This window comes from Branchiostoma lanceolatum, chromosome 4 (assembly GCF_035083965.1).
Source record: "Branchiostoma lanceolatum isolate klBraLanc5 chromosome 4, klBraLanc5.hap2, whole genome shotgun sequence".
Taxonomy (NCBI): Eukaryota; Metazoa; Chordata; class Leptocardii; order Amphioxiformes; family Branchiostomatidae; genus Branchiostoma; species Branchiostoma lanceolatum.
Genome location: NC_089725.1, coordinates 1,985,778 through 2,009,800, shown reverse-complemented (window position 1 = coordinate 2,009,800; position 24,023 = coordinate 1,985,778). Strand labels below are relative to the sequence as shown.

At 40.3% G+C, this 24,023-nt stretch overlaps 1 protein-coding gene across 1 annotated transcript in view; it reads right to left on the bottom strand.

The window, feature by feature from the left end:
* The window catches only part of LOC136432210 (angiopoietin-related protein 7-like), a 67,849-nt gene that overhangs the window by 11,258 nt on the left and 32,568 nt on the right, over positions 1 to 24,023 (bottom strand). The window contains exon 2 of the mRNA XM_066423254.1: positions 23,143 to 23,422. Within this exon, the coding sequence (XP_066279351.1) occupies positions 23,143 to 23,392 (250 nt within the window). The 5' untranslated portion in view covers positions 23,393 to 23,422. The remainder of the gene's footprint in view (positions 1 to 23,142; positions 23,423 to 24,023) is intronic.

Genomic DNA, 24,023 nt, shown 5'->3' with positions numbered 1-24,023 from the left:
AAGGACTCGAACCCTTAACCTTTCAATCTCCTGTCCACTAGCCTAGTAGCCACTTCGACGCCAAGGCAAAGAGCATGGATTATAAGACAGCAAAACGCAGGAAAAGCGAAAAAATTATTTTGTCTTTCAAATTTGTTCAGCGATCTCATAAATTTTTGGTCGCTCACAGGTCACATCCTCTAGTGAAAATCAAGTGTTATTTATTTTTATCATTGTTATCGTTTAGAATTGCATTCATTGCCTTGCATTTAGAATTGTATTGTATATTTGTTGTATAATGTGTGGTGCATGCACAACACTAGTATTTACTACCTGGTGGTCAAAATTGAATCGTGTTTTTGCATTGAAATAAATTCAAAGTCAATTACTCCCAACCATTGCTCTCTCTCTCTCCTAAACCTAAGGATTTGGGAACGACGACGTGGAAACAATTGGAACGAGACCAAGAAACCGACAGACCATTGGCACCCAACAAACCAAGAAGATAAATGAAATACCCATGTAACAAGCCAAGTAAGAACACATAAAACCCCTGCAGGGTCACTCGGGTTCCACGTCTTCTGCATTATTTATCCCCCCTTGCGGTAAAATACGAAACGAACCACCAACTTCTGTCTTGATTTGAAACTCTTGGGGCTAGGCGAAAAATGTAGTGTTTCCAGTTACCCGACCGACCCTAGCAAAAACCTGCAGATCCTAGCCTTTTTGGAGGTTTTCCTGCTGGCAAGGGACGTGAAATTTTCGACATCTGAGTGGTGAAATTCAAAACATAATTCGGGCAAATTTTCTTACGGACTTCACATTCTCTTGACAGATCAAGTCTTTGAACAGCTGTTGTAAGAATGTCTAGTAGATTGGACTCGTTTGTTCAACATTCTTTCTCTTGTTCTATGTATATCTGTCTAATTACTATATGATGTTGAAAATATTGATGCAGTTTTATATTGTTTAACTATATTTGTTGGAACAGCTAGGCTAAAATCTTCAAAAGTCCAGACCTACTGACCATAATTTTTCCAGGACTGTCATAACAAACACAACGTTTATTTTCTTAGGCCTAAGACAGTCTATGAAATCGGCTGCTTTTGCAGGTTTGTTTTAAAATGAGCTGACAGGCCATTGTCAAGTTGGGGAGGAAATTAAAACAGACTTACACACGCAAGAAGCGGAAATAGAATCGCCTGCGCTATCATAGCCATCTCTTATTGATGTATGAACCGACGCATCTCATTTTGGCTATCTTTGCCGCTGAGACCAGGCAATAGAATATCGATTTACTTCAAACTAAAAACAATACAGTATGCTGCGCATATCAAAATGAGGAATGGTAGCGATATGTTACCATTTCTGTCAGGGAATTTTGAGTCATTTACTTCAACCTAACTCATACATTCATTATTTTTTGTTATGAAAATAGAGTACACAATTTGGATTCCAATTCAGAGATATTCGATAAAAAGTAAAACTGATACAGCTAGAATATGAATATTTGAGCAAACTTTCTGAAAATCACAAATCTTTCAGCAGTGTTCGTAAAGGCACATTTCCGTATTCGTAAAGGTGACTTTATTACCATATATAGAAAGGATACGTTTAAATTATGTCGTGAATTATTTGAACAGTTCCAACCCGCCTACTCATAAAAGTACAGAAGCGTACGGAGAAAAGCTTAAGGCGCATATGCATTTTCAACCAATATACTAGCACGTTATTTGTCTTTCCTAAGTAATATTATTACCACAACCACGTCGTGTTTTTTTTATTACTCATTATGTCTATTATTAGTTCACTCATGAATGTAATAATTGCTACTTAAATCATATTTAGCATGATGTCCACGGGGAATATTACTGTCATTAGTCAGATTAGATCGATTTTACGTCCTATGTCATGCCTATGTCATGATAACTTTACTGCGCAACAATTGTACAAGGTACAAAGTATGGCTGGTGCATAACTACAGTTCTTTATATATCTGAGGGCTAATCTACCTAATACATGAATGTCATGTACCTTAAGCCCCCTCTCACCGGACCCACGTTACGCTGGCAGCGTCGCTGCGGCCGATCGAATTGACCGAGCACAAATTTCATCGAATCTTTTTAAGCATTGATGTTTTGTTGTCTTTTTTGTCATACTTGTACGTTTTAAATGATATTCCCATTATAAAGTCAAGAGTAACAAAAATTCAGTTTAGGACGAAGCGACGCCGCCAGCGTGCCGCGGGTCCAGTGAAAGGGGGGCTTAACGTTCTATTGAAACAAAAGGGTAATTTTAGCATTTCTTTATAATGTATAGTTGCTCAATGCTGTAAAATCTAGGCCGATCTTTTATTTATGTCTTTAACTCTCGAGATTTACCACATCTGTGGAAGTATTGGCATAACAGGTGACTGTCACCTTTTAAAGATGTCAATCCAGAATCAGTCTGTCAGGTTTGATCCACTCACACTAGGATGGACCCTGACCAGCTCTTTTCGATAAGTGACGCAACACGCTTATCGGAAAGAGTTGGGGTTCATCCCTGTGTGAGTGGATCAAATAAATCTGTCCGGATATACAGTATACAGCTTGTAGTACAAACCTGATATTTTACGCCATTAGGTGGTTTACAGGGTATGCAACAAGTAAATAGAGCACCAAGCTTAAGGTTGAAATGTGGTTCATTTTGGCAAATATGAGCTCAGCTATTATGACCCTATTTAGACGCAGACTGTGCTTACAGTTTTATACAGTTGCCCCTCTTTGTGAATTCAATCCCGTGTTGACCATGCCAATCAACTCGAATTTACATGTTACATGTGTACTACAATTCTTGACTTGGCTTCGCTGACGAAGAAGTTATTGTTCTACTACAATAAGCGTTGCTTTAAATGTAAACCAGTTATTTCGTGCTCTGGCTCCATATCCAAGACATCGGCGTACGCAGCACATGTCAGTTGCTTCAGTAGATATTGATTTTACTTTTAAAAAACAGATACTTTTGAAAATAAGGCCTACGTAACGAACCTCATAGATTTGAGGAAGTCGTTAAGGTTAGTTGAGATCAAAGGTCAGTGACAGTTCACTGGGGAAGCGCCAGCAATCAACCTTTAATGAAGCTGGAGTGATTTGGAATTGCATAAAAATAACTTGTTGCTATTCAAAAATCTTTACATCTGGCAGCATAAGTGCCTAACATCGTGAAGTATTGATGCAGATTAATGATTTTGCACACGTATGAAACTTGATTCTTATCATTAAAAAATTCTTGCCGTACCCGTTAATTCTTGCCGTACCCGGTGATTCTTGCCGTACCCGGTAATAGTTTCATGGGAATGACTTGTGACGGTTTGTATAAAACAGGCAGTATCATCGATGCGATTGCGCTGCGACCTAAAATTTGACATATTTGAGCGAATTTCATCAATAAACAAAAGATCTTTACGCATGGTATGTTTTATTTTTTTCCAGTCATACTTTTACATTTTGCATTATAGTCTCTTTATGAAATCAATGGTTTCACAAATCCAATCTAGGTCGCAGCGAGGTCACAGCGCGATCGCCGTCTAGGAATGTAGGCCTAACGGTCATTACTGTAGAGCTAGAACTTGAACGTGACCAGCATACGAAATGATGACAAATTGGAAACCACACTCTCGGGTGCACACGTGAGCTGGCCATGAGATGATCCATAAATGAGCTATGATGTAGGTTATGGAATATCCAGACACAAAGGATAATAACTTCTTCTATGAACGATGGGCTTAGCTAAAATTGACGCCAAAGAAACTACTGGGATATCATTTAATCAATAAGCAAGAAGTATGCCGAAGTGAACTGATTCAAAATCAATCGAAATCGATCTCAACCAAGGAGAAAACAATTCATTGCTGTTTATAGTTATAAACACATGTCTCGCCATATTTCTCTGGGGCTATCGATATGCTCAACATATAGATGGTTCGATGATTTGATATAGTGATGATTTAAATATTATAAAAAGAAAAGGTTTGTTGCAGTCATATAGCTAATAAATCTGCCACTTAAAAGTTTCTGAAAAGATTACGGAAGCCTTTTTCTTTTACAAACAAAAGGACATCGGTGGTCGCTTATTAGAAAAACTTCTTGTATGGATTTTCTTTCTGGGTGTTCCTGTGGTGTAGTGGTCTGCGCTTCTGTTACATCTGGTTCTGATTACTTGGAACCAGAAGGCCCGAGATCGTGTCCGGGTAGGACACCTCTGGATAAGAGGCGCATTGAGTCATATAAAAGACTTAATAGAATGGTACATTCTTCTGAAACAGTATGGAAGTTAAACACACTCCACTGCCAGTGGACTAGTCCCTTGCTGCAGTGATTGCACCACAATGTGGCCCAGGGCTATAAAACGGAGATGGGTACCTCCCTATATAGCTTATGATGCGGGAGGATTTTAACTTTAACTATGGAATCGTCTATACCTTCCCATTGCTCTCCTCGTCCATTCCTAAAGGCGATGGGATGACCGTTAGGGTCTACAATGTCGATCGTGTTCAAATTCAAAGCCATTGATTGTCACGATAATGACCACACGCAAACTGCAAAATCAATCCGACTTGCCTCAGCAATTGGTTGAAGGTAACTTGCTCATTTGCCATGTATTGTGATCAATAAATAGAAAGATATGGAAAGACAGAGACAGAGAGAGAGGGAAAGAGTCATCGGATCATGAGAGACAGAGACACAGACAGAGAGTGAGACAGACAGAGAGACAGAGAGAAAAAGAGAGAGAGGAAGAGAGAGAAAGAGACAGAGAGCGGAAGAGAGAGGGACTGGATTTCATTCTATTCTACATCCACTTGCTGCTCTTATCGCATTCAAGCATAATACGATTTTCCCTCTTTTTCCACTGAATTTTACCTCCCTAATCGAAGTCATGTACTCATCTTCACCCATGGATAAAGTCGTGTAAGGCGCCTTAACCAAGGATGCAAGGTCTAGTTAGGAATGCCAGGTACCGAAATCGTGACCTCTAGATTTCGTGTCTACTATCCTAGCCACTCGGACATTCGACGCCACTTGCGGCCATTCACATTATAACTAGCACCATGGACAATCTGGAGCAGATCTAACATCATTTCCTCAAGCTGCTCTAGCTGTCACTTATATTGGTGATGACCTCGCGTGACACGACACCGCCGTAACCATCAGGCAATAAAGTCGCACTAGATTACAACTATTAACAATAGTTAGATTAAAACCCCGGGAGCATGCTTTGATCCGTCAACCACCCTCAAGGATCGACTTAATGTGACTTTTGTCATTACCATGCAAGCAATAAAGCCGCGTGTTTCATTCTCCTTTTAATTGAGGCTGCGTTATGTCTTATACGTCCCCCGTGGCGATAATTAACCTTCACTGTATTGGAGAGGTATTGATGGTATTCTTGAAGATGGCGTTTTTAAGACCCTTGAAGTGTATAGTGGTGTATTTTTGTACAGGGAGGGGTTGCCAGCCTTACGCCTTTAACGTGCTCGAGGCACATCCTAGAACAAGGGACCCCCATTTCACGTCCCTTCCAAAAGACGGGTGCCGCCCAAACTGAGATGTTCTAACCAGGAGCCGAACTGTGAGGCTGTTACCAGTTGTGCTACAGGAACACACCTATTGAAGAGAACATTATTATGTCCAATTTCTACTCGTTGATGTGGTGATCTCTAGATCTGCTCTTCACAAACATTACTGTGGAACTTTATGTGAGGAGATATGGTTTGAACAATGCCCTAATTGAAACATTAACACGAATACATACAGGTAAAAAAAACTAATACATACGGAAACACAAAGAAACGAACACACACTCAGACTACCCCCCCTCCCCCCCCCACACACCACAGATACACACACACACACACACACACATGTACACACAAACACACATCCGTCTAATTGAAAAACATTCAAATCATAAGTTTGGGAAACCTTTGACTGTTGAAATTCCAAATTGTGAATAATAATGTCCAAGCAAGTCGCACCATGCAAACAAGATAAATGCATCATAAAGGTTGTGTCAAATCCAAATATACAAAATTATGTATTTCATGACCTGCGCTTTGGATATGTGTAAATCAATACATAATTGCTACTCTATATCCTAAAGGTTTTACCACTTGGGGTACCTAAAATGTTAATTTAACTACCAAATTGGCGAAACACTCGACTATGTACTTTAGAAATAATCACTATCCTAGATACCAAACCAATCTTTCAAAGAGATTGTGATGAATTAAGAAACACAACAGTTAGAAAATGTGGATAATGAGTAAAATATGTATCAATTTTATTAATCATATAAATGGTCAGACACAAGGCGACAGGAAATAATTTTGAATCAAAATAAGACAATATAACATTCTTTAGAGTTGATATATATTCAATCATTAGTAGGAAATGCTTTGAATACCCAAAATCTTCTCCGCCTCTTTATGTGAGGTTATTTGGTAATCATCAATTTCATCAGCCGTCTCTTGTGGCATGCGCCTTCACAAATATTAATAGTTTGCGCTAGCAGAAACAATGCACAAATAAACGAGCTCATCTTAAGTAGAGTCTGTGCCTAGGTAGATAAAACTTAAGACATTCTCATGGGGCCCAGCATCTAGATAAGTTTCAGTACAAGACGATATGGCGAGATGGCAATGCACGCTTAGGAAATTGGGAGGTAAAGATCTTGTGGTTTGCTGATAGACATAATGAAGACTTGCTCAACGTACAACGTGTTCATTATCAATATACCGAGTTAACGAAAAACCTCTTCATATCCCTCATAACTTTGCATTGATCTTATAATGAACAAGGTGGTTTTGTTCTCCTTTTAAACTACAGGTGCAAGTCATCAGCAACTTAATACCCTGTAAATGTTGAAAATGTTTGCTAATTGAGATATTTTAAGTTTCTAATTCATATCTATTACTTTTCGTTCGCGTACCTAAATAATAAATACCACTAGTGGATAGTTACGTATGTGCAACCGGGCAAGGTAGATGTTACATTTTTTTAAAGCTGGGGGCTAGTAAAGGGCCTTCCAAGTGACCTATCCTCTACGGGAAAAAACTTCGACTTAAAGCTTTCTTCACTACCGTCAAAGTTTATCTTTTGTGCACTTTTACTATTGCGGGGATGCTACTCAACATCTCGTATGTATTTATGATTTGTTGCTCTTGTGCACGTAACTAGCATGTATGTAGCATCATTACAGTAGACGACATCCACAGGGAGATACTACGTCACCCGAAAACACCGACATACAAGAAGACCATGGCATGCACATGTCCAGGACAAAAGAGGCAAAAACTGGACGTTATGCTGCATTGCCAAGGTCACACAGCAAGGGGCACAAAACTGATCACGGCCTTTGGTTTTCCAACGCCTTCCCACATCACAACAGTCCATTCAGTAGTCCTGAGCTTTTATGCTGACCACGGATATCTGGAACCACAAACACTTGTACACACACACGAAATCACACAGACACATACCACCATTTTTCATGGGGGTACCAAAAAAAAGACAAAAATTCATCATGAACGTGCTATATTTCATCAAAGGACAGCTAATCCCAGATCGTGCTTTGGGTCTTAAAAAGGCGGTTAGAACTTGGATGCGCGCCTACCTTCTTTCTTCAGGCTAGAGCGATCTTTCTTCACTCTCCGTCCCTCGAGAAAGAATAAAGCACCGTGTTGTCTACTGGAAGACATCCTTGCCAGCGGAAGACAGATAGCTCTCTGAGCAATATTGGCAGCGCCCCAAGACTATGGAGACCATCGTCTTCCCTTAGCGTCGTCAGATTTTCACACCCAACCACTTAAAACTTCCTCTACGCGAACCTCATTTTCCAATGTCAAGGTAAAGCTAAGGCATTAGTGTTACGAATCCGGTAGTTCCTCTACATTACGCTGAACAATGAACACAGGAATGCACGGGGTTATACATTCTATCGATTTACTGACGAAGAGTGTGCTTGACTGTTCGATGCAGTTCAGTCCCAGGAGGAAGCGAAATGGAAATCAGAGCGTGCACAGTCATAAACCTGTAGCTCCCCTGGGTAAAGCGTTCGGTACAGACTGTGGTAACTAATTGCCAAAGGGTACCCAGTTATTAAGTATAGTACAAACCACTTGGGGGTAAGGAGGTTTATTAGAGCAAATCGTCGTCAGAAGGACAATAATTGCCACGGAATAGTCGATAGGTGCATCCTCAAAAAACATGTCCACATTTATTCCATTAATAACATTTATACTAGAATCACAAAGCCCACCTTTAATATAATTAAAACCGCGGGGCTATGCATTTGCCTCTGCATCCACCGTAGAAGCCTCCCCCAATAGTATACGTTAAAACATCCTTTAGATCTATAGAATAGCCATATTTTACGTTATTGTATCTGTATGTATCCTTATGCCATGGATTTAGAAATAAAGATTATTGTCAATATTAATATTATTGACACACGGTAACCGTTACCATCATGTTGTAGAGTTGTAGAATACTATATTGTTCACTGTCTGTCCGTTTCTTTTTATGTTAAATGTAACTGCAATTAGCTTACGGCCAAGAACTTGCAATAAATTTTGATGATGGTGACTACGCAGTCTTACTGACTTGTAGACCTGCGTGCAAAGAAGCACGCACATGCAACTGGTAAAATTCAGGAGAAAATCCGTACATACTGCTTTATTTTCTAAAGAATATCATCAAGTTTCTCTTCCAAACCAGCACATATATTGTCACAAGGATATTGATGATTACAATCTCAGTGACCATTTCTTTGAAATCGCCATATTGGAAATTCTCCTCGATTGTCGTTCGATAGTGCGTTTTATTGATGTTGGATACTTGATATTGTTTAGGGATCTTCAGCATTACAGCAACGCCAGTGTGAAATGATCGAATCTTATACGGGGATGGCGCAATTAGTCAGGGATTACGGAGTACTAATATTCAACAAATCATAGCGTAAATGGAAAACGTAAATCGACCAATCGAAGAAGTCATACAGTCATGCGTCAAGCCCCTGTCATACATAGCCAACCATGGTCTTTCAAAATTCTTGAGACCATGGTTGGGAGTTCAGCCCGCTCTCTTTGGACCCTCGGCACGCCGGCGGCGTCGCTGCGGCCGATCGAATAGACAAAGCACTCGATGAATTCCATCGACAAAAAACGAATCTTTTTAAGCTTGGTGTATTTTGTTGTCTTTTCGGCCAAACCTGTATGTTTTGAATGATATTCCAATGGTAAAGCCAAGGGTAACACACATCCAGTTTAGGACCAGCGGACCCACGGCACGCTGGCGGCGTCGCTGCGTGCTAAACTGGATGTGTGTTATCCTTGACTTTATAATGGGAATACTGTTCAAAACGTACAAGTATGACCAAAAAGACAACAAAGCATAAAGCTAAAATTCGTTGAGTGCTTTGTCAACTCGATCGGCCGCAGCAACGCCACCAGCGTGCCGCGGGTCCAGTGAGAGGGGGGGGGGGGGCTTTATGCATCCTACAGCTAGGATAAGATTAGTAGGAATTCTCAACCATCGAACAACAGATCTTCTCATTGACGTCAGTTGTAGGGGTGTGTTCTGTCTACGAGGCATTCTAAATTTAGTTGATACCATTAGTCAGAATTGACCTCCAATGGCTCAGTTTAGTTGTCGTGAAATCTTACGGTTAGTGCGTACCAACACACCCCTGCATTAGGAGGTTAATGGAAAATAACGTGAATAGTTCAGTTATGGGCACTGACGTCGACATTTATTCCAGATATATGGAGAGTTTTATGGATGTTTTGATTTTAATTTGTTCCTGAATTTGTACAATCCATATTAGCTGAATGTTTACTCTGTCTGGTTCGTGCCTCTTCATTTAGCTTGATTTTCGTGCCGCGTTCAATAAGTTACATTTTGTCAGGGAATGAAAATAGGAGGATTGAAGGTATATGGGAGTATGATGAACGCATTTTTTTTTTTTTGTATTGCATACCCAGTAAACCGCCACATGGTGTAACGAACCAGGTTTGCCCTAAAGAGTACAAGCTTCATATCCGGACAGATTTATTTGATACACTCCCTCTGGGATGGACATGTACAATTCTCTTTTTAGACTGTTGGATTGTTTTATGTGCTCGAGATGTGGCTCTCCTCAAACACGGGACCATCATCTAACTTATCCGAGGGACGTCCCTAACCGAAGATAGATACTAATTTTCCCATGAGTGAAGTGAGGAAATACGTGTAGAGTGCCTTTCATGGACACAACGTCGGGGTATGCCAGGGGATTCCAACCCAGGACATCTGGGATCTGGGACAAACACCCTACCAGTACGCCACGACACATTTGCTTGCAAATGTCGCCTTCGTACTTTACGAAAGCGTGGTGACAGGACGCAAATTGAGACGAATAATCCACTGAAAGATACAATAGTGACAAACGGACTGTATTAGCTAACCAGCGGGGAACCTAAGCCTACTGCAACAAAAGGGTGTAATTGAACAGCCGGATGTGTGTGTTCATGGAACTTTGTGCATATTTGAGTATAGAAGTCTAGTTTTAGACAGGAGGAGAAACCTGAACAGAACGCTCGTAGACCATCCTGTGCATAATTAGTCATGGATCATAGAATGATAGCTAGATGTCTGTCAATCATTTTAGGATGATGTACTATTATCCAGGCGGGACATCATTGTTCTAGGTTTATTCATACAAATTTATGCAAATATGCCCCAAATTTGGAAAGTATTACACAAGCTTTGCTGCTTTGGTTTCAATTTGGGGCATATCTGATTATTTTGCAAAAATTTCCATAAAGAGCCATATAACCAAGATGTCCCACCTGGACCATTAAAGTACATCATGCCTATCACGGTACGCGACAAATTACGTACGTACAGGGTGTGGAACGTTTCTCAATTTCTAGGCCTCTTCTGCGAATTTCCTCATAGGCTATACTTCTATCGGTATAATGTCCTAGCAGGTAGAGTGTCCGAATTGCATTCGGAAACCGGAGGGTTTAAACACCGACCGGGTCATATCAAAATCTTGCTAAATGACAGATACTGCTTTCTCTGCTTTACACTCAGCACTTATGAGAAAGACAATTGGAGTTGAAAAAAGAGAGCTGATAGTGCTCAGCTCCGTTTCTATAGCCCTTGGCCCAAACATATAATCATAGATCCAGGGGCTACTGAAACTGAGATGGGCACCATCCCTATACATAGAAATGTGTGGGAAGCATTTTAACAATTTTACCATTATCATTTTACCGTTTTGTAACCCTTCCGATGTCTGAATGTTTGGAATACAGTCAAATCTTAGATTCAGCAACCACTCAAGGAATGAGGAAAATTGTTGCTGGAACATGTGGTTACATAGGACAGGGTGGGTTAACTATGTAAAAATGGACTGGCCTGTTTTTTAAAGGCAACCAAAGCAATATTAGAGCCCCCAAATCAGATTTGGAACGTCAATCTATTTAGTCATTTCTATACATGATTAGTTCAAACATCACTTTCACAATGTATAGCGACGTCCATGATGGAGAAAAATAAGACTTCGTTGTAATGTGAGAACTCACTTAACATTGTCGCCCGGGTTTTCGTAGGCTCGCGAAATTAAAGGGATCATTGTATGGCATGTTTTTAAAGGGTGTTAAAATGCTCATATAAAGTTTAAAGTTATTACACAAATGTGATAGACAGTGATAGTAAATGGTACTACAAAAAAGATTTCAGCATTTTTTTTATTTCTATTTTTTTGGCACTAATATTGCTTTGGTTGCCTTTTAGAGGGTAAAGGTGTTTGCCTCTGCCTGGTGGTTGCTTTAATGGAAGAATTGATGGTCTGCATTTTCGGTCACGACGTTTATTACCTTTTTATGTTCTCATGCTTTTTACGAAGTCAGCATCACGATCAGATTTAGAATCACCACTTCTGCCCTATTGTTGAATTCATTAATTTCAATCGTAGAATCGGTCAAGAATTACATCAACATAGTAGTGCCTAATACCTGGTAGGTTTTAATCTCTTGAAGAGAAAATACATTATCTAGATATTAACAATAAGATATATCGGTGCTGCGACCATTAGTACGTATCTCAACGGGCAACACAGAGATTACTGCAGATCATCTAAATGGGAAGGTCACAAAAGGACATTTCGATGAAGACATTAACAGAAGCGAATGGAATATTCCCAATAGCTAAATGGCACGCTGGGGATGTGTGGTGTGCGTAGAAATGCGTAGTTCATAAGACTGCTATAGATTTCAAGCCACCACAACATGGCTTAGAATGCTTTTTGATTGCCCCGTTTTCGTCCACAAAGCTCCCATAGATTGTAAAAGACAATACACGATGTCAGGTTACCTTCGATTTCTTCCCAAAGTCAATACAAAGCCCACATTCGCAAGTCAAGAACGTGGCAGATATAGACGGTCTATATCGATACGCACATGCATGACCTGGCATGAACCTTTTTTTCTGTTTTATCATTTGATATAAGTTTTATTTATTCATTTACTGGCTTTCGAGTTTACTGCATACATGATTTTGAGAGTTTATTGCATACACAATAGGTCGTGAAGTATCCTGTCTCAAATCTGGTCACCATGGAGATACGGCCAATTGTATCCCCACAACCCATTATTGTATATTGTCACGGAAACATGCCACAATCTCTTGAAATAAACCAGATAGCCAATGTTAACTAGCACACATTATTTACGGTCTTGTGAACAATGTTAAGTTGCTGAGTATCAGGGTCGCAAAACGGATGAAATAACGATATCTGTAAGGCCTAGGAAAAAAAAATTGTACCTGGTGACCCGACCGACCCTTACAAAAACCTGCCGATCCTAGCTTAGACCGCTGGCAAACAAAGAGACTTACAAATTTAGATATCTGAGTGATGAGATTCAAAACAGAATTCCAAGTAGTCTTGCAAATTGCATTAGAAACCCTGTATTTCGGCTTTGAACACTTGGTGTAGTGAACATTGTACGTATTTGTTCATACGTTTCAAATGTTTCGCTCTATTGACCATAAAGATGTAACGTTACTTTTAAATTTTCTAAAAGAAATGTTATAACAACATAGGTGGATTGCCGAAAATAGGTTTAGAGATCATAGATTATCTAAAAGACATATAATGAAAAAAATACCCGTTATAAAAATTGTAGGGGTGGGGAGGGGGGCAAGGGGTCGGGGAGGGGGGCGATGTTGTTAAGAAGGGGGGCAGTGCTATGAGGAGGGGGCATTGGTGTGGGGAGGGAGGCGATGTTGTGGGGAGGGGGCAGTGTTGTCGGGAGGGAGGCGATGTTGTGGGGAGGGGGGCGTTGATGTGGGGAGGCAGGCGATGTTGAGGGATAAAGCCTATTGACATACGAGCAACCAATCAATGGGTTTGTGACGCCGTGGGTGGATTACAGTGTCACTTTGATGAAAAGGCACGGCTTTTGTGGGATCATGGCGACTGTAAATAAATAAATACAAAGGTATCGATCTGTAGACTTTGAGAGCACAAGATAAAACCATGTCACAGTATTATTTATCTGTCTATTTATTTATTCATTCATTCATTCATTCATTCATTCATTTTGAAGACAGTTAGATTGACCCTTAAGTCGTGTGACTGATTAATTGTTCGAAACGTGATTAACTGCCCACTTATATTGAAATGCTAATTGCAGTTACTTAACGATGGGGCTATATGATTGTTCCTGGTCGTATTCCTAGAGGATTCCCCTTGAGCTCAACTGGTAGCAGCCTTACAGGTAAGCTCCTAGTTCCAACTAGTTGCTAACCGGAAGATCCCGGATCGAATCTTCTGCAGGGCATCTCGATTGGGGCTTCACCCTTCTTCGGAGGAACGTAAAATTGGGGTTAAATGTAAAATACATATCTTCTGGGAGCCAACAAAGGGAAGGAGGAAAATGGGCAGAAAAAGCACAACCTTCATCGACAACTTGAAAAGGGATGCTGGGCTCAGCAACATCACCACAGCAGAAGTTCGCTCACTGATGGAAGACAGGACCCGTTCAAGGTTCAAGGTTCGAAGGTAAAATATGGCCTGCTACTGAAACAGCAAGGAACTCGCTACCCTATTAAGGCACGACAAGAGACTGAACAAACGAAGGAAGTAACGAACGAACGAACAAAGTCCTTTGTTAAGTAGATGGTTTTCGTAGAATGGTTGTTTTTTTTATGTAGAGAAATATGCCCCATACGCTGATCCTCGAACATACGATAAAGTTTACTACAATTAGTCAGTTTTTGTATTTTAATCTTTATAATGGCTTTCACATTCTTCTTGGGACAACAATTTTTAATATGTACGGCTCTTATACAGCAGTTGAAAGGCAAGAAGTCATACATTTGACCTCTTCCCGTGCATGGCAGGGGGTCATGCATTCTATTTCCTAGCTTAATTGATATTCAATATCCATAACATTATTTTTATATATTTGTAAACAGTGATGGTAAACTAAAGAGGATATATCCGTGAATAATTTCATCAGGTTTCGTCAGAATGACTGAATAGCAAGGTTCTCTCACCATTGTTGCTAACAGTATCTATTTATGTAACAATACTTTAAACTTAAGACTGCATTGTTAGCAGTAACACCTAGCTTCAGTGGACTGTGAACTAGTCAGTATTGCCCTGATGAAGATGACAGACAGTCATCAAAACGTTTGCCCTTGTAAAATACTTGGTTGTGAATAAAATAACCTTGCCATGCATTAAAGAGTTCAATATAGATATGCTAATTTCTATAGTCATCTCCGAAAGTGCTTTGGACGGATTGTACAGTGTATGTCTCCGAACATTAACTGCTTTTCCCTTCAGAATATGTTGGTCATGGTACAACATATGCTATTCATAGAAATTTCTAAAACAGAACAAAGTTACCTAAAAACAATAGTTATATAATAGAATTATAGATTATGATAAGTCGATACGTGTATCATGTTATATCTTGTAAAATGTACGACGTAACGTTTCAATCATTTTGCATAGAATATAGATTTAAACTATTACATTTGTATACAGGTCATATACCGTATGATTAGGCTATAGATTGGGATGGATTGGGTTGAAAGCACTGCGGTACGCAGCGTAAATAAATGGTGATAAATGGTGGAATAAATGGAATATTTCCATATTCAAATGGGAATCAGCCATTTCTTGCAGTGCCTACTACAGGAGTGCCTTGTCTCAGAGGAGGGGAGTAATGGGACAATTGAATGCATCATATTGCTGTATGATGTCTACAGCAATGGCGTGTCGTCAAAGGACACTCCTGTCCATGTCATTGTGTGTTCAGGAAATGGACAGCTCTTCCTTTATAATTGAGTGGAGATGTGGCAGAAACTTGAAAGCCCTATTTCGTAAGCCCCTTGCACAAAAAGCCAACTATATGGCGTCCCGACCTTCTACAGACCATGGTGAGGTGTTAGTCGTTTGCAAGATCATCTGTAGTTGGGTCCGTAAAAGCTGTATGCGCCAACCGACTATGGCACTATTTCTTAATTAAGCCCCTGCCACGCATAGCTGACCTTGGCCTTCTTTAAAATGTGGTTGAGGTTAGTCGTGAGCTAGGTTAATCAGTGGTTAGGAGTTGATTTGCAAGGTTGCCTATTTAGACTCGGCACCAGTTTACTATAAAGTTTGAAACAAAGTAAGGAAAGTTATATTTTGTTTGCATGTGATCAGAGGAGCGAGCTGCTAGAACGGAGTAGATTTCGGGCTACTCCAAACGTACCCAGCGCCAACCTTGGTTGCATGGGAGTGGTCAGGAGCAAAGTCGCGGGAAGTTTATCAATATGTGACAGAGGCTTTAGTGTCCTTTTACTATAACCTGACAGATTGAGTAATAATCTGAACACGTACAGAGGCCAAACGGATACGGGACCACCTACTTCACTGCCATTCAGCTAGACTAACATCATACAACACCAGTGTACAGCATTATTGGGCTAAGTTATTGATCACTCTCTCATTGGAATAGCGAACTGCACTTAATTACAAGAATAATCGTATTATGAGCGGTAATTAGCATCAGTATGTAACATGTGGCGATATTGTTCTGTATCTGTATCTATATAGCCGGTATAACCGCCATTAGGCGTAACACACCAGCTTCGCAGGCACGCGGCGCGGCAGCAGCTGGTCATATTACACCGAACGGTCTGTTACACCTAGTCTTTGCATATCTGACTGCAACCGTTCTTTAAAGCTACTTAGTGAGGAAGCTCCTACAGTACTTGATGACAACGAGTTCCATTCTACTATGGTTCTCGGGAAATACGAATTTTTGAACACATCAATCCTTGGCTGATAACTCTGGTACTTAAAAGCATTACTATTTCTGGTCCTCTTCTGAGCTGACATTAGATACTTATCAGTCGGTACGTCCACAAGTTTATTAGTCATTTTGTACATCATGCAAAGTCTGGACATTGTTCTCCTGTCCTCAAGTGACATCCATTGCAGATCTGCTTTCATTTTTGTTACACATTTTTGTTGGTTACAATGATAATGATTATTATGTAATCAGTGCTAGTTGTGGTTTAGCATTTCGATATCAGGGATACCTGAAAAGAAGGTTTGTATTTTCTCTGTATGGATAAATAAATGAAACCAGTCTTTTCATATTGCCGAAAAGGGAGGCTCTCTCTTGAGTGCTTACAGGCTTTGTTGTTCATGAGCCCAGAAAGAATAAGAGATTGACCCTATGACCTTCCAGCCTTCAAAGATGCGTTAGTGATAAATCTCCTGTTGTGTCCCACTAACCACGCTGTTACAGTTGATAGGAGGACGTGCGAAACTCCTGACACAATTCGTAAGGCCGGTAAATTGTTCTTTCACATACATGTACACGGACAGTCTTCTCTTCTCCTACACCCTATAAGGGAAAAGTGGAAGTGATCTCAAACCAGTTTACCTCACTGAAGAGGTATTCCTCTACTGGTCGTGACAGAGAAGACCTACGGTATAGTCAGTATTCACAGGTTCATTTTACCGGAGTCCCCTAGCTCTTTTCGACAAGCACAATGAACAGTGGACCACGGCTTCATCATCATCATCTATCGGCCATCGGCCGAGACTAAATAAGTACATACATCACTCCAAATCGCCTTGTCCAACATCATTTGTCCTAAGTGTTCATATGCAATCCCAGTGTCTCTGACTAAACTATCGGTAAAAGTCAAACTTCTGCAGTGCACTTGGCCTCTTGGTTTCCATAGAAGGATGTCCGAAACTATTTGCTGTTTGGCTCGAAAGCAGTGTCCAGCAAATGTTACACGACGGTGGGTGAGCTTTTGAGACAACCGCGGAAGACTTCCATAAATTGTTTTGAGAGTAGCGTGTTGTGTCCAAGAAATGTTCTGTGCCCTGCGTAGTAGCTTTGTATAGGTCCCATCCAGTCTGTTTTGGAGCTGACAGGTAAGCTTCCAAGTTTCTGCACCGTAGAGTAGTATCGGTTCCACAAGGGTAAGAAAAACTTGTACCTTCAGTTTGTTAGGAATGTTAGATTTCCATATTTTGTCCAACTTGTTGCTTGCTTCCCATGCTAGGGCTTTTCTAATTTCAAGGTCTTTCTTTGAGCACATAATGTAAGAACCAAGATATTTGAAATCATGTACTCTATGAATGAGTGTCCCAGACAGGGATCTGAGTTCAAGTGTTCCAGAGATGTTGCTAATGTATTCTGTCTTAGATTCATTACAATATAGCCCCACTTGGGATGCAGACTCTTCTAGGGATTGTAGCAGAGTTCCTGCATTTTTGATCAGTTCAGCAACTAGAGCAAGATCATCTGCAAAATCCAAATCAGTAAGATACTGGGCAGGGTGTCTTTGACTCCTGCGTGGTTTGATTTCAATACCTTTGTTTTCATTTATATCTAATGATAGTCTTGGATTGTATTGATAATATAAGACCACGGCTTAGCGTCCGGTCCTAAGGACTACGAGTCTACGACCCTTTCCAGTAGCGTACATGTTGGGTGAGGATTCGAACTCAAGGCGTCTAGTTCCAGAGGCAGGGCCACAAACCACAGGACTTTGCCCGCTACTAATTACCGGATTTGTACACATAGATTTCATTGATAATTTTATATGAAAAAAATGAACAAACGTCTGACAGAATGCGAACTGTTTACAAGCCAGTGGCCTTAACTTTTGACACATCACCACCAACTCCTGTCGCCGCACATGCGTACTCGGGAGTGTGAAAGGGCTTATACTAAAATCGATCTAAGAAGCCTTTCAACTTACACCGGGGATTTCATTTTCCTCAAGGACGAAGTTTGCATTAGTCATACTTGGATTGTATTGATAAATGATCCACCTTGCAAAAACTCCTGACTTTTATCCCCCACGTAATATCAGAAAAATGTCATTCTACAAGCTTTCCTGACTGTGAAGTCTGTGGTCGCACACCGGGCTTTAGGAACATATTTGTAATTTATGATTTGACTTTGCAAATTTGTTATCATTGCTATTAACTCTATCCAGACTGGGGGGGGGGGGCTAAAAGTGCCCGCGCCAACTTTGACATCGTATAACTGCCGAACGACATACGCTAGGACTACCAAACTTGGTGTCTTTTCCTAAAATTTAGTTGGCAACAATATTATGATAATTGTATAAGTTTATCATTTTTCGTGTTGCCATGGCAACGGGTTTCTGAAAGGCATTTTATGCAAAAATCACTGATTTTTTTAAAGAATGATATTTCTTAGGTTTTCTTGCTCAACCACACTAGTTTTCATACATGTATAGCATCATATGTAATTAGATGTTACTTTCATGATTTCATATTCATAATTTATGCTAATTTGATGACGTAATCGGTCAAAATCCAAGATGGCGGACCATTACACTATTTTAGGAATCAACAGGTTTTTCGCCTTAAGAATCGTCACTACGTGGCATTTTCTTTACCAGAAAAATCCATATTAACGTTTCTGATCTATTTTTAGTGTTTTTTGGGGTCATAAGTGGAAAAAAAGGATTTTTGAAAATTTCAAAATGGCCGATCCAAGATGGCGGATCCCAAGGGGTCGCTAACAACGCGTGACGTCATTTAATGACGTCATTTTAACGTCAACGTAGTTTCGATTTACGTCATATGTCTTGGTATACCTTAAAATCAACAATACATACTATTTTGTTTAATACCTTTAGATATTACGGGAATTATTTAGCCAATAAAATCACATCAATGACGTCATAATTACGTCATATTACGTCATAACGTCACCAAAAATTCTAAGAATTATAAAACTTTACATGAACATCACTCCCTACAAATTTGGGAAGGATACATCATACCGTTCAGAAGTTATGAGGGGGGGGGCGAATGAGCAGATATCCCAGATATCAGTCCCAGATATCCCAAAAAAGTCCAGTCCGGATAGGGTTAAAGCAACAAGTTCTTGTTGCGTTGAAAAGTAAACTACCATCTTTTTCCGACTAACTGTAGAATTTTAGTGTAAAATGTGACTTTTGCTCATTTTACATAAATCATGATAATGAAACAAATGAGTATTATCTGTTTACACTCAAAACATGTCAGAATGTCCTTAATAAATCAATTGAACAAGATATTAATAGAAATCAGAAAAAAAGCCAACAGAAAAGATCTTTGTGATGAAAATTGACAAGGGTGTAAGTAAGTATGTGTCTAGGTGGCAGACTATGATGCATGATTAGATAATAGATTCTTTTTTTTCACATGAATTATAATATTCCTTATTTGATAACTTTCTTATGTTATAAGAATGCTTTGGGAAGCAAAATTATTGGTAAGTGAAATGATAGGACACTGATACTGTTGAAGTAAGGGTAGTATTGTAGATTTTTAAGGCAAAATGCAGGTTCTCCCCATTTTCTGCATAGATTATGATAATGATAAATAATTATTGAAGACAGCAGTACTTGACAAATTTTCATAGTAGATTATTGAAACAGTATATGTACCATAATTACAAAAATATCCAACAGAAATATATTTAGGGGGCAAAGCAAATTGTGGCCCGTTTGGACCCCATACGGCCAGATTCGTCGCAAAAATGTGTCGGTCGGATGAGGGTTAAGAAAATCAAAGCACAAGCGCAGAAGTCATAATGAATCTGTTTGATGTCCAGGAGCTGTTAAACTGCTGCGAGAGACAGACGAGACTGGAGACAGTTCTCTATCTTCATGTCTATCTTGGCCCCCTAACAACCTGGAGGTCAATGGACTAGGTAGGTACTAGGTAGGTAGGTAGGCAGGTAGGTAGGTAGGTAGGTAGGTAGGCAGGTAGGCAGGCAGGCAGACAGGCAGGCAGGCAGGCAGGCAGGCAGATAGGTAGGTAGGTAGGTAGGTAGGTATGTAGGTAGCTGTAGAACAACACGCATACTGTTTTGCCTTCGAGATTCTAAAATCTGGCGATAGAGTAGCGCTAGCGACAACTCCCATGAATAAAACTCTGTCAAATGCCTAGCTTGGCTTATTGGCTGTGATATTTGCATATTTTTAAGGCCCCCATTCCACTAGACAGCGATCACTATGCAACTTAGATTGGAGTTGTATAACCTTATAACTTATAACTTTAAAATTTGCAAAATGTAAACGTATGTCTAAAATGGCAATATACAAAACACACAAGGCGCAAAAATATTCATTTTTTTATCTATGAAATTTGTTGAATTTTAGATCGCAGAGAAGTCGCCGCCCTGGTAAAACAAGGGTGTTAATAACATAGTTAGATGTTTAGGGATATCACACTCCTTACAACGTCTCCTTCCAATACAACCTTGGCACTACCTCTTAGGCAAGTCAGAACTCATTTCGCACAATGGGTTATCGACACAGAAGGAGGGCCTCCAGTGACTTCAACAGCCTTACCTTATTTCGATTTCCTGGTGTACTCACAAAATGTGTGGAAAAAAACAACGACCCAGAAAACAACAAAACCCTGGCAGGCAAAATGCCTATTATCTAAACGCCAGCGGAGATAAACAAGCGATCCTAATCCTTTGTGCCACCACTTCGCTTAGGCTGTAATTCAATCGCACTGTATAATCCACCTAAAGCGACGATCTAAAGCCTTGTCTTTAAGTGCCGTATTCACAACAGTGAAAGAGATATGCTGAAGACAGCCTCTCTTGTAAGAGACGCCGTCCTAAATCCTCATGTCACGTACCATTGACTGTTACGACCTGCCCAGACGGCTGACAAATGTAAGGTACACGGTCCGGGTCACATGGGTGTCATAGGTTACGGCTGGCTACTCGTAAGCCTATATATCGTAACGTCAGCGTGTATGTCTGATAGTGTAGCTCAACTGAGTCCGTTTCTCCATGTCATGAGAGTAGTACATATATAGATATATATGTATACATACGTATATGTGTACCTAACTTTAGAATATTTCTGTAGGACCGTACGTATACAAGCTAGTAGTTTCCACGGTTTGGGGGCCTGTCTGAGCAAGATACTGTAAAATTGGAAATGTTGGCGATGTTTTTATGTTCACGATGACCTCTTTACCGCGAACTTAAAACCATCGCGCACATTTTCATGTTAACAGTAACATTCTGCTGATATTTTACACCGTGAATTCAAAGCCACCGTGAATACTCCATTTTCTCCCCACCGCTGAATTAAATTCACGCGAACAATTTCCTCTTTTACAGTATATTAAATACCCTACCTCTGGTGATATTTCTTCATCCAACAGGGTTAACGAGACCATTAAGAACTATAACCCACTAAGGTTTTCATTAGTAACGCTTGTGATTTATGGCACGTAAGAGAGATTGCGGAAGTTACAAGCATGCATGGTGCTGTTTTCACTGCAGCCACCAAAGTAAAAACCTCCAGATAAACGAACAAATTTAAGGCCATTTTGATTCGACTATATAAATGTAATGTTCTGTGAACCGTCAAACTGATGCGAGCGTGCAAAAAAAAGTATGGCAAAAGGAAATTGCCTTCATTATGAAATATATGTTGTCGGGAAGGATGAACCAAATTAAACACACATAGTACGGCATACAGAATATATAGATTCTTCATTTTTGTTCTTTCACATGGTCTTCAAATTGACTGTGTCCGTTTTCCGAACTATTCTCAAGCCATATACGGCATATACATGCTAATTTCTTGTCCCAGAGGCAGGGCTACAAACCACTGGACTACGCCCGCTACTAATTACCAGATGTGTACACATAGATTTAATTGATAATATTATAGGTAAAAATGCACTCGACTAAGCGTCTGAAAGATCGTGAACTGTTCACAAGCCAGGGATTAAACTTTTGACATTAGCTTTTGGACGATTTACAGAATGGTGGAAAACCTTTTTTGGGGAAACGGACGAAAAAGATGCATGCGTGGATGTCATCCATATAATCGAATCGACATGGCCTAATTGATGTGGACCACCCTGTTGAGTTTACTTATCAAAAGTCGCCCTGACGCCTGTTGTGTCTTATATTAGACAACTGTGTCACAGTGCTGTCACTCCGCCCTGCAGGCCTAAGTAGACAATGATGGCTCTGTCACCCATGGCGTAGTTTCTAGTTTTCCGGTTTTTGACCCTAGGGGACAACTCAGCGTTAACTTTTGATTAAGGATTATTACAAAAAGGGACAGGGTTAACTTTGTTTTAACGTAACACTCGAGACGTAAGGCATTTTGCATTGATTTGAAATGCAAATGATGATCAAGGGACAAAGCAAAAACATTCAAGAAACCTCTTCAAATATTTGTTCTCATCGTTGCATGTCTGAGTATATCAAACATGACAGAAAGATTTGAGAATGTTTAGCGCATTGTAAATATCTTCGACGGTTAATTATCTCCATTATAGATAACAATGTGCATTATTGGACAAGAACGCGCTGATGCAGTCTTGTGGATTCAAATGGCAAGCGTTGCAGTAAGAGGCACATGTCAATTTCATACCCTCCCACCGAAGCCTACCGTTTCCCATTTGCCCTGCTGCCTGTCAGGTCGTTTGTATTGAAGACTTCAATCTTCATCTAGTACTGTTCGAAGACATTGTGGTGCTAAGGACCTTAGGTTACTACATAACTAACAGACGTTATTGAGATATCATAAGGAACTTGCAGCTTACCGATACTCTCATCCGAATCCCAGTTGGAGCGGTAGTAGGACCGTGTTCTGTTCTCCGTAGGCCGTCCGCCAAATGACCCTGGCAAAGACCCAGCCCGGCCTAGCGTCATGGTCCCGAAACGGCCGATGGTACCATCGCTCATCTTGGGGTTCCCTCCACACAACTGTGTAGGCGGCGGCCGGGGACCGTTCAAGGGCTTGATCTCGATGGTCGTGTCGTATCTCGGGTTGTCACATTGCTGCTTTCTCATGGCGAGCGCCAATGGATTTCACCGCTTCTTCTGAGAACAACAACAAGAAAGAATGGTTCTTCAATCATAACGCTTCACCTGTCTTTATCATCATACACGTTACTAAGAAATACAGAGGATGACTCCTTCACCCTCCCACTGTGTTGCAGTATACTCCAGGTAGCCGACAACCCAAAAAAGGGGTGACTAGTGGGAGTGGCGCATTTGAATGGCATACTAAGTCCAACGATTTCATCGATCGGGATAAAGAGCAGAAATTGGTCATTTGCAGGGATGTTCCCGTAGAGATGTCGGAAAGAAATTGGCGGAACTCAAGTACCGGGCTGGAATAATAAAACTATACTTCTTTGAATAAATCTAGATTCAACTACGTATACAACGTGGCTAACATTATTACATACATGTGTTTTGGTTTGTATTTATATTGTTTATATGTGGTTTACTCGTCAATGATGCTACAGTACTAAAAATGATGATACTGTTCAATCAACCGTGTCTTCAATTATCACTGATACCTGCGGCAGAGCACAGTAAGACCATCTGGCACCCGTTAGCCAAGCTTAACGTGACGAAAATGTCACAGGACATCAGGGTCCATCTGTAGCGTACACGGGAATGTGGTGTGTGACAT